Source organism: Chrysemys picta, chromosome 11, assembly GCF_011386835.1.
Source record: "Chrysemys picta bellii isolate R12L10 chromosome 11, ASM1138683v2, whole genome shotgun sequence".
NCBI lineage: Eukaryota > Metazoa > Chordata > Testudines > Emydidae > Chrysemys > Chrysemys picta.
In genome coordinates, this window is record NC_088801.1 from 49,371,854 (window position 1) to 49,384,240 (window position 12,387).

The 12,387-nt window shown below is 38.5% G+C and overlaps 1 protein-coding gene across 9 annotated transcripts in view; it reads right to left on the reverse strand.

Moving 5' to 3' along the window:
- TFPI (tissue factor pathway inhibitor) overlaps positions 1 to 12,387 on the reverse strand; it is a 251,892-nt gene that overhangs the window by 6,811 nt on the left and 232,694 nt on the right. For 5 of the 9 annotated variants that reach the window (XM_065561978.1, XM_065561976.1, XM_065561979.1 and 2 more), the window contains 3 exons: positions 9,019 to 9,195; positions 7,850 to 7,945; positions 1,057 to 1,239 (listed from right to left, as the gene is read on the reverse strand). In XM_065561978.1, the coding sequence (XP_065418050.1) occupies positions 1,057 to 1,239; positions 7,850 to 7,945; positions 9,019 to 9,195 (456 nt within the window). Of the gene's footprint in view, positions 1 to 1,056; positions 1,240 to 6,830; positions 7,054 to 7,849; positions 7,946 to 9,018; positions 9,196 to 12,387 lie in introns of those variants that run through there. The other 4 variants (XM_005306570.5, XM_065561975.1, XM_042860641.2 and 1 more) reach the window with 2 other exon arrangements.

A 12,387-nucleotide genomic window follows, 5' to 3' on the forward strand; every position in this document is an offset into this window, starting at 1 on the left:
TGGAGGGCTTCAGTGTTGCATGGGGTTTGCGCTCACCTTCTGTATAGGGCTGACTTTCACATGTGTATCTGAATGCACAATTTGGCCCTTTATGCACAGGCAGTAAAGTGGATGTCTCATCCCGAAATCACATTGATTGGAGCATCCCCATTTTATTTGTTCCCGTGAAGGTTGTTTTACCACCATTATTATTATGCTGATTGTGAACATCGAGAGCCATGTTACAATGTGGGGGAAGTATGCTCTCCTATTTACTCCAGTGTTCAGGCAGGGAAGACAGAGACAGAATAAACTTGTGTAACAGTCTTGAGATTTCACATCAGCACTTTTTTCCCCACAGTGACAAATGAGCAAACCCAAAAGCGAGTTCATTTTACAAAATTGATCACTTGCTACCTGGGGCAGCTGGGGCTTGTTGGCACAACGTGGTATTAAATATGTCTGCATTTTAAAACAGCTAAGCATTTAGGACCAGATTTTCAAAGGTATTTAGGTTCTTAAAGATGAGGATAGGCACCTAGAGGGATGTTCAAAAGTGGTTAAGCAAGTTAGCAATCAAGGGAAGTTAGTTACCTACTGGGATTTTCAGAAGCACCTATGTGGATTTTTAGGTGCCTAAACACCTTTGAAAATCTGACCTTAAGACCCTGATTCAGCAAAGTGCTTTCATCATGTGAGTTGTCCTATTAATTTCAATGGAACAGAACTACATACAGGCTGAAAGTTAAGCAAGTGCTTAAACATTTTACTAAAAGAAGGCCATATTCTCTTCTTGATGCACACATGTAATTCCAATTAACATTACAACATACTGTGCTGTGGAGACAATCATTTGCTGAATTTAATGGATCAAGCAACTGATTACATGTTTGTTGTACGATAGGCATATTTTATTTGATCAATTATAAAACATCTGATATGCAATTCTTTGCTAGAATTTTTTCTAGCACGTTTTTGTTATCTTTTCATTGTTACATTTCAGCAGACCCACTTGCATGAAATGTTCAGGCTCTGGACATCAGAAGCTTAACTTCTTCGCACTGTTGATTTCCCTACCTTTCTTACAGGTCCTCAGACAAGAGTTTTTGGAGTTGAAATTATTTTCATTCCCACCGCACCCACTGTAGCTAAATGGATGGCATCTTCTAGTTGAGTGATCATAGAAGAATCTTTTCTCATTGGCTTTGCAAAGGCCTCGATCCGCAGGAGTCATGCAGAGAGAAGGGAGAGGAGCTGGTTCTAAGAACATTGAGAAAACATGGTTAGAGGCACCACTGAGTGTCTGGTGCTGTTTCCTTATCTGTTATATTCAGTGTCACAAATGGCAGAGTTTAAACACATACATAGGTACAATGTGAGCAAGCCCTCCCCCCCCACTCCTTAAGTACATTAAGGCAATATTAGGCATGAGTTTTTAATCACACAAAGCTCAGGAAATTCATAGGTAAATTTCACATCAACTTTACTTCTGCCCCCGACATGTACAGTATGCATTACACTAGCATCTTTCATTACATGATCACACAACATACTAGGGCAAATTCTGTCCTCACATTTGAAGTAAAAAAAGCAGGACTTGCCCCACTGCATATGTAGTAATACAAAATGCTTCATATTTTCACCTAACATTATAGAAAGAGGTGCTATTTAACATCACTGGTAAGAAGGTTTAACTGACACACCTTGCAAAAAAAGAGGAGTAATTTAAACATTGACTATATAAAAATAGTACCGCCAAAATGTTACTAAACCTAATGAAGTGACTGCTCCTCAGAGAGTCTGCACACCTTCAAATCACTGATGGTGCTCAGCACCTTGCAGGATTGGGCCCTGGCTGTGTAGATTTGGAGGGCTAAACCTAAGGTCAAAGTAAGAACAACATTGCCCAATAAGAAAATTCCAGACAGAGCAGACCGTGTGATTGGCAGTCTAACCAAGAAGTGAAGGGGAAGAGTAGGCGCAACAATCAATAGAGAAGCTTCTGGAATCTGGTGTTAGTATGGCATTTACATTTTTAAGGTTCCAAGCAGAATGTTGCTATCCTGTTATTGCTCTTATTGTTTCTGTGTTACTTCAAGTGAAAGGGTAAGAGCTGAAGCTCTGGAGGATGGACAAGTGGTGTCCAGAATGACTGGAAGCTGAACCAAGTCCAGGGAGCTCACCCAAAGCTGGAAGGAGCATCAAAGCAAGGAGAAGCAGGATGACCGATCACCCCAGATGGGCTCAGGCCTATTTCAGAAGCCAAAGTGAAAATTATGCATATAGTTTCTGAAGGCAAGAAGGCTAAAGTTTCAAGGGAATGGGAGCCATTTTATCAGCCTAAGCGCTGTGATTCCTAAGAGGATGGTGAGAAGTCAGACAGAGATTCTTGAAGAAGCCACAGGGCTGAAGAGCTGGAAAAGCCAGTTCAGAGCAAAGAACAGCTGGAATTTTTCAGGAGAGACTGCAGTATAACAGAGCCGAAGGCATCCTGAAGATACAGAACGATGAACCAGACAAGCCGCTCAGTGAGCAACAGGCTACGAGGTGGCTAGAAACGCCCAGAACTGCAGGCTGAAAAAGAAAGGAGAAAATTGAGTTACATTTTATGTGTCTTACAAATGTTCTCATTACCAAAAATATTTGCATATAAAGTATGATTAGCTAACAGGTTCCCTGGATAGCATTATGAAAAAGAGTGGGAAATATTGCTGGGAAGGAAAAAAAAATAGTAATTGTGGTGGGGAGGAAAATAACAGTAAAATGGAACTAGAAATTTTTAAGCGACATTAAGAACATTACAGTGTTGAACAAGAATTCTTTGAATGCAAAAAATTGAGTAAAGAATTTTTAATTGTACTTTAAGGTAAATGTAGTCTTTTCAGGTTTCAATATGAGAATAAATGTGTAATGGATTGGATGTAATCATGTAACTAAAAGGGTTCATTGAAACTGCTGAGAGAAGAGAGAGAAAAAGAATTAGTGACTGCATGAACTGTGTTTGGAGCATAAGGATTGTTATTCCAGAAAGGACAAATGGACCAGTATGTTGTGTCTGACAGATGAATGACAGCGCTTCCAACGAAGATTAGAAAAAAGCCAGCAATATGTTTGCCTACATAAATTGCACTGGTTTAACAAAAGCTGTGATTTTTAAACTGATTAAGTTAAACCAGTGCAAACTCCTATGTCGACACCTTATTTTGGATTAAACTAGGTTTATTTTAAAATTAATCAGGAATAGGTTTAAATTAATTTTAAATAAGTCACTCACAGCAAAACAAGAGACTGTCCAGATAGGGGTATGCACCGTTTTAAAATAACTTTTAGTTTAATAAACTGGTGCAACTTTCTTGTGTACACCAGAGCTAACTGAGCAAGTTTATGCCAAGAGTGAATTTCATCCTGACCTCAGCTGCAGATGACATTACGCTCTGAAACACAAAGATTGCTTCAGGAAGCAGTAAAGACCAACCGACTTACCTATGCTAATCTGGGAACTTTTGAACCTGGAAAAAACACAAAAGGAGGGCATATCAGTGACAACGGGTAGATGAGACTGGGATGTTATAATATTTCGCAGAGTTCAAGTTGGGAATATAAATTACTTGCCTGGTTTGTTCATCTTCTAGAAAGAATCCTTGCCTCAGGGAATTGTCATGCTGCGAGCAAGTGTGGCCTGGGAATTAGTGCCACAGGGCTGGCCCTCTGGGAAAAGACCATGACCATGCATGCAGGTGCCCCAAGAACATGGGTTCATCACAATGATTGGGAGACAGCTAACACTTTGTAAAGCCCATATTTCCTTTCCATAATGGACTCTTCCTCTGGCACTAGGGTTGCCAACTTTGATTGGACAAAGATTTCATCACATGACAATCTTTAATTAAAGATTATTTTTTAATTTCTGGAGACTCCAGGACAATCCTGGAGAGGTGGCAACCCTATGCACTCTCCAACTGCCAGCTCATGGACATTCCTGCATAACTTTCCTCCTTCCATGAAGTAGTTTCAGCTGAGTAAGGACGGTCTAATCCAGGTATGTGCAATACACCCTTCGAAGTGACATCTGAATGCTATTCAGGATCCTTTCTAATTGTACTGTTTCTAAAAAACTATGCTGCACATTGTCCAAGGCTTTCTGTAAAAAAATAAAAAGACTAATAGTTACCCAATCCCCATTTAAATGGATTGTCACAATCTTCAGGATGCCTGCATGTCCCCTGCATTTTGTGCAGCTTCATGGAAACAGCCAGCCTGTGAAAATCTGTACCCTTCATCTACGTAGAAAGGCAACTCTGCATGAAGGTCGTAATTAAGAAAAAAAATGTAATGATAAAAAGAAACAAGCTCTATTGTGGATTTCATGTCCCACAATTATACCGGTGATTAACGGATTTTGATTTTAATATACTGACTACTGTGATAGTCGCCATCAATGTGAGATTGACACAATTAAAAAAAACATGTTAGAAGTATGTAACCACATTTGCACAGTGTGTCTCTCTCTCCCCGCCCTCAGCCCCACCACACAGAGGTCTGGACAGCCTTTGAGCTTACCAGGCTAGGTCTTGTTGCACAGGCAGTAGACACGAATTGTTTTCAAAAATATCAGTGAAGCACAGGCTTCAGCATGATCTTTACAAGCCTGCCCAGGATCCTGGGTACTTACTTGGGCAGCTAGCCTGCACCGAAGTCCATGCTGCCACAACTTCATCGCTGCTGGTAGCTAGCTAGCTTGCTTATGTCTACACATTCTGCAATCACACCTTTGGCTGCTCTAATTAGGAGTCATACATCCAATTATTTTATGCTTGTAACTACAGCGTTACTCTACTGGCACTTAAAATAACATTATGGGTTTGATGCAAAGCCTACTGAAGTCAAGGCAGTTTTTCCATTTGGGATTTGTGTGCAGATGGCTGGGTGGTGGTGTTCTGTGATATATAGGGCAGCAGACTAGATGATCTGGTGGTCCCTTCTGGCCTTGAGCTCTATGACCCTTAAAGACTTTTGGCTTTATCCTCTGAATTCTTGTTCTCCTGTTTATCCAAACCCCTTCATTTATGCAGGTTTTAGATTTCCAGTGACAATTTCATATACCTGGACTTCCTATGTTTATTATTTGCCAGATAAAATGTCCCATAGCTCAGCACCACATGGTTATGAACAGGCAATGAAAGAATCCATTGTATTGTATACATGCAAGGAACAGAGCGAAGGCTTCTGAGGAGTGATGGCAGAAAGTGTTCCAACAAAAGAGCTTTCTATCAGAAACTGCTGATACAATGGAATAGAAACATTCCATGAGAACACGTCAGTTCCGTTGAAGTTTTTGACAGAAGCCAGGCCTTGGTGGGCTCCACAGGAGCCCAGGCTTCCAGCCTCTCCAGAGCTACATGTGGTTGCCTGATGAAAAGCCAGAAGCTGGGAAGTTGGAGATCCTCGGGTGCTCAGACTGGAAAGTTTTGAAATTTGTTGAAAAACAGGGAAGGAAAGAGAACCACCACTGAACAGGGACTCTGTCCTGTACTTGAGGGCTGGACACAGGCTGTTTGGACTCCTTTGCAGGAAGCAGCCAGCTCACTCATTCTTCCTCTATCCATGGATAGGGTCCAAGAGCCAAGTGTGACACAATGCATGTTTGCTGTGTTATCTTTCATATATCTAATAATTTCAGAGACATCACCAAACTGTTCTCTGAGCCCTACTTTATTGTAGTACCTAAATTTCGGTCTCAGCTTTCTGGTTGTCAGGGATGAGAAAACTGAACAATCTTCACATAAATTGCAGAACTGTTACAAAGATAACAGATGATCAGGTCTTGCATCCAACAGATCAGATCTGAGAGTATAAATTGCTACAGGTATGTTAACAGGTAGAGCAATGCCAATTTACCCCAGTAGAGGGTCAGGGCCACGTTTGGAGAGAATCTTTTAGTAACAAGAATAGGAATTGACAACCTGCATAAATCCATATGGATTGTGCTGATAATTGGATTTCACTCCTGCACTATGTTTAAATGGCACAGTGGAGTGTGGAGAATATCACAAGTCAGCTTCCCCTTTCTGTTCCATCAGAAAATGAAAGGTTTGATTCTCGGCTTACTTTCTCTGGTTTTCCAGCAGTGTAAAATGAAATTACCCTGTGATTTACACCCAGAAGGAGAATCCGACTAAATGATCTTTTCTGTCAGCAGCATGATCATAGGGAGCAACATTGCAAGAAGTTTCAGATTTGCACTTAAAGAAGAAATATGGTTCCATCTAGAAATAGAAGAATTCAATTCTCTATATGGCAATAGGTTTGTTGGTAGCTTATTTATTTCATGTTTCTGCAGCTTCTGATCTATTACCAACAACACGTTTCTTTCTTTGAAACAGAGATTAAATAAATTTTCAATGGTATGTTAATATATTTCCTATAATGAGTGATACCGTGGAGAGCATTCTTTATTGGGTCCATAACATGCCCATTTATTTAAAAATAGAAAATGCTTTAGAAAAACAATTGATTATGCCCTCTCATTTTCATACATTTGTTGTGTGTGAGATTTTCAGACTCACATAATTAGTAAATATATCTCAAGGAATTCACATGCTATTATGACTCTGTATTTATGCTTTCGTGTTAGAAAAAGCTTGCATTTCTGTAAGACTTTTCAGCAAAATAGTCGTCCAAAATGCTGTCCTCTCTGCTAATAGCTTAGCTACTGCAGCAACTGAGAGTTGCTGTCTCAGCATCAAATGCTGCAAACTGGTACCCAAAATAGATACCGTCACAAAAGCTTATCCTCAGGCCAAAAGTGAATATCCTCACAATGCATGCAAGAAATGTAACACAACACCAGCGAATTTCCAGAGTTTATTATTAAAATCTTACTAAGCAAAGAGCACTGATACATTCCCCATCCATTATCTTATAGCCAACGTCAAACACTGAAGGATCAGTGAATGCATTAGCCATCACCCAATCTCAGGAAGTATATGTGAGTACAAGTGCAGAAGACCATCAGAAAGACTTGGTGAGAGGGATCAGTCTTTTCCCAGCTGTTGCGCGTTCCCTCTTGTAAAACTGTGGATCACAAATTAACATGCCTCAACCACATTTACCATTCAAAACCTGGACAAATTTTCAATCTCTAATGCACAGTCCTCAACTGTGGAAACTGGTCCAGAGCTAACATCAGAGTTGAAGGGCCCGTGGCTTATTTACATTCAGTTGACTCTACACCTCTCTGACAGCCTTGAAATGGATACAAATGAAATTTACACCCATGTTACTTATACCCCCTTACCAGAGTAGTGTAAAATGGTCTTAGTGTACATGAGAATCAGGTCCGATAATTTTATTGGGCCAAATTCCGAAATCTGATTATGGCCCCTCTGGACCATCCAGGTGGCTGAAGGGGTCTGTAGTCCAGCTGCAAATCACCAGCAGAGAATTCATTTGGCATAGAGGGAAAAAGCCAAGAAACTCTTGCTATGTATGGAAGGCAGACACCCTGGTCTCTATGTGGGAAAAACTCAGGTAGGATCAGACATAGCTCAAATTTATTCACTTTCCCCTTCTCTGTCGCCATACAGTAACTGAATTTAATCTTTTCTATGGTAATTATGTGTCTCACAGTCATTACACTTAAAGAATAGTACATTTTAGTGTCTCTTACATGTCAATGTTTACTCCAGGCCATAGAAGAAAACTGTTCAGTCTCTACCATACAAATCATGTACAAATAATTTATGTTTTGCCACCAAGTATTTCTTAATGTCTGTAGATCTATAGATAATATTTTCTTTATCCCTTCACTTTCAGAGGAATTGTCATCTCCATTTGTTTTACCCATGCAAATTCAAAAGGAAATTCTTACCAAAAAGCCTTGAAAACTCACCGGGCTTTGCAACAGGAGAGCTATTGTTCATCATGATGGGGTGTTCTTCATAGTGGTCTAATTGCAGTGAATTTGCTGAAAGAAAAAGAGAGAAATAGTGACTAAAGGGATATCTGGACAGCCTAGACCTTGAAACTAACATGAGACTAATACTGGTTTGACTGACTCCAAGTGTGAAATTAATAACACTAAAAACCAACCTTTCTCCAACTCCCACTGGTATTTTTACCATATGGGATTGGAACAAATGCTATCCTGGGACCACTCTGTCCCCCGAATAATTTAAGATCCGAACTGAAATTCATTATTTTAGTTGTTGCACTGCCAACATTCTAGTCAGTGCACATATAAAATTCCTTTCAAATATGTATTATTACTAATAATTCATATGACCCTTATCCAGATTCAGGCCAGAAACAAGGCATGGTATACAGGGCCGGCTCCAGGCACCAGTTTAACAAGCAGGTGCTTGGGGCAGCCAAGGGAGAGGGGCGGCATCTGCGGCAATTTCGGGGGTGGCAGGTCTCTCACTCCCTCTAGGAGCGAAGGAACTGCCTCTGAACTGCCGCCGCCGATCGTGGCTTTTTTTGTTTTTATAGATCTGTTGAAATCAGTGGAGCTAAACCAGTATATCCCACATGGCCCTGTATTTTTTCCATTAATTGTTTTTTGTATTATATAAAAATTTACTCTTATTTCAGGCATGGGGAAATGGACTTTTGATCAATGAAATTTGCATATGCACTAGGGATGTGATATCAAACACATTCATTTTGATTTAAAAGTTTTTTTTTAAATTGTAATATTAGGTACACTAGACAACATTAATGAATATTTTACTGGAATTTTTAAGATGAAAATATCTACAGATATTTAACTGAACGAATCAGGAATTCTGCAATATTCATTGGAACTAAGCAGTGCCAAATAACCAGCACTAGCTTTATGCTATTTAAAAAAAAATAAAACAAAACCTTAATTCTTCACGGCTAAATGCGTTAGCTCGATGCAGTGCTTATTGCAGAATCCAGGTCTTTAATTTGCATTATACGCCTTCCCCACAAATCCCTTAAAACAATACATTTTTCATACAAAAATAAAAATAAAAATGAGAACAGCAACAACAACAACAACAACAAGAAACTTACAATTGTCCTGGCAGGCAATCTGGCATTCTTCCAAGGCCTTAAAGTTGTTCTGATTTCCCAGGCATCCACCATACATGAACTTTTCACACTGCTGTGACTCCTTGTTATAGAAATATCTGGAAAAATAGCCTCGACAGATTCCAGGGTCTTGCTCCATAAAACAGAAGTTGGGCTTTTCTGTTGAAAATAAAGATTGAGGAGAAAAATATAACCCATGTTCTCTGTGATCAAAACTACAACAGAACTAGAAAAACTTTTTAAGAGAGGCCTGTAACTTCAAACTAAGGAGTGAAAAAAACTAACAAAAATCTCACTGCAATACTGCATTGGAGCATGAGAGCAAAATAATTTTGATTGCCTGCTCCTCACTTATCATATAGCAAAGCTCCAGCTACAGTGAATTATCTGTGTGATCTGAAACAGAAGATTTGATGACCAATCAAACGATAGATGTTCTTAGTAAGAAACTGACTCTTTGAATCAAAGAACGAATTATGTCTTGCTTATCTTATTTGAATCTTACTACAAATTATTCACCACTTGATAAATGCATCAAGTCAGTATTAGTGGGAGTTATAGAAGCAGAGAGAAGGAGGTATAAAGAACTAATGCTAAAATAGAAGGGAAAGGGGACATAACTTAAAGGAACAGAGTGTATTTTGTCTCAGACGTTGAACTGTTGTGCAATGGGACAGAAATCTGGGGTGAGATTTAGCATCACTTTTGAATCTAGTTAGTACTACATGATTACAGCACAAACCAAGAAAATATGGGAAAATCATACAATATTCAGACAAGATTAATATAGAGATCTGAAGACCCATCATCTTGGGCTATGGCAGTAAAGGGAAAAGCAAAATGATCCTTGATTTTGTTAGCTTCTGTCATAGCTATAAGGTTAGCCTTAAAGTGTAGATATTCATTTTATTTAATTTTTCTCTAAATGAAGTTAAGAAATAAAATCATGGCAGGAAATAAAACATAACTGTGATTTTGAGTCATTCTGAACTGTCAGGTACACATATTTTGAAATATGCATTCTGTATCTGATTGACTGACTAATTAGGTAAATGTATATTTAGGCAACCACACAAAACACTCATTATGTGTGAGATATAGAATAGTGAGAATGGATCTGTTTGAGCCACTGTGGCCTGCCAGTTGAATGTAAATGGTCAATTACACCAAGTAAATCTACAGTAATCCCACTGAAGTCAGTGAAGGTGCTTAGAATTAACTCTGGTATAAATGAAAGCAAACTCTGATCCATAATTTAAAAGGTGTCACTTATCAGATACACATTTGACCAAAACATCTAATTCAGAACTATTATGGAATATTGTATATTTAAATATTTATTATAATTTGTTACATTCAAATTATATTTATGAATATGTGTATGTGTATTTATGAATATGTATTAATTTAATATTAATAATACCTATTTTATAAAAGCACCCATACCCTATATTATGAATGCATAATTTTAGTCTGTCTTAGAAATAGAACTGGTTGGAGAAACTTTGATGGAACCATTTTTCATCGGAATATGCAGTTCCATCAAAATCAAAACACATCATGAAATTAGGTCGATTACATCAGAATAGAAAAATATGGAAAAAGTTCTGGCAATGTCAACATGTCCCAGTTGAACATTTTCAGAACAAAACATTTCGAATTTTCATTTTGAAATGATTTTCATTTCAATTTTTAAATATTTTCTATTATATTGTTATACTATTTTCATTTTGTTAAAATGAAACATTTCAAATGACCCAAATTTTAAATGAAGCCATGTTTCAAAATCTCAGAATGCTTTATGAAATGAAACTTCCATCCTTCCCAGATCTCTGCTTAGAAATGCTGTTGATGTCTTGTACTTAGCAAAACTTTTTGTGACGCTTCAACGAGATAATGTGCAGATATCATCATTAAAAAGTAAATCAGACTATCTTAATATTTTATTTTAAGTAACCAAAGTGAATAATATTCAAAAATTGTTTACTACCTACATTTCATTTTACATCTGGGCTGTTTGTAGTTAGATTGAAAAATTGCATCTTCTGCCAGTAAATACATTTACAATACAATTCAAGCATAACACCATTTGGATTAGCATCATTCATACAAAATGCATTCCAAGGCACTTCACAGAGTTACAAAATGCACTTTGCACAGGACAATGAAGTTGAGTGGTCTGGGAAGGGAGACACTATGCTTTCAGCTGAGAATTTCAACGAGATAGATAGTTGCTTATATAGAATGGCACTAAAAGGCTCTCTCAGACAATAGGCCCAGCAGAGGGGAAGGGTTTTTCACCAAATGCTGCACAACTACTCTTGGGGGAATTCTGTGCCAAAATATTAAAAAATTTGGTGCACAATATTCTAAAATTCTGCAAAATTCTGCATACAGCTCTACCCTGATATAACGCGACCCGATATAACACGAATTCGGATATAACGCGGTAAAGCAGCGCTCGGGGGGGGGCAGGGCTGTGCGAGCCGGCGGATCAAAGCAAGTTCGATATAACGCGGTTTCGCCTATAACGCGTTAAGATTTTTTGGCTCCTGAGGACAGCGTTATATCAGGGTAGAGGTGTATTTTGTCAAAACAACACAATATAATCACGCTCTTCCTGACAGCGGGAGCCCCAGCAGTCTGTGCCATTGGCAGGAGTGCTGGAGGGAGGAAGAATCACTAATTCTGTGGGGAAAAAATAAAATTCTGCAAGAAACATTTATTCTGTGCAAATTCTGCATTACGCAGTGGCACAGAATTCCAGCAGGAGAAACAACATAATGAAAGAACAAAGAAGGACCTGTGTTAACTGAATTAAGGGAGCTGGAGAAAGATTGGATAATAATTCATATTGCTTAAACAGCGGATCAGCTTGCTAGAAAACTTAAAGCTGATATTAAAATGTGCTCTTGTGATGAAATCTAGTACACTGAGTTTTAGCTCAGAGCTAATTTGTACAGCTGTCATAAGCTTTTCAAGATTAGCAGTTATGAAGGATAAGGTGATGATGCAACCTTGAATATAGTGACATACGCAAATGCTATCATTGTGCATCTGAGTCGTCCTGTCCTTCCCTGGAGACTTAATATCCAAGAGTGTATTACTACAGAAATAGTCAACATTTAATACTGTTGATGATTAGCTACAACAGCTGAGTTTTGCAGGGCATTTGCTGTTCTGTCATGGAAAGCATGGAAATGAGGGTTAGACCTTCAGGGAAATATTGCCAAACTTCTGCAGCATCTGTGGAAAGTCAACTTTAAGGACTCCATGGTATAAAATCAGGTCCCTTTTTCAAACTATACTTTTTATAGTGATTGTTTAGAAATTTTTGAAGACTAATTGGTT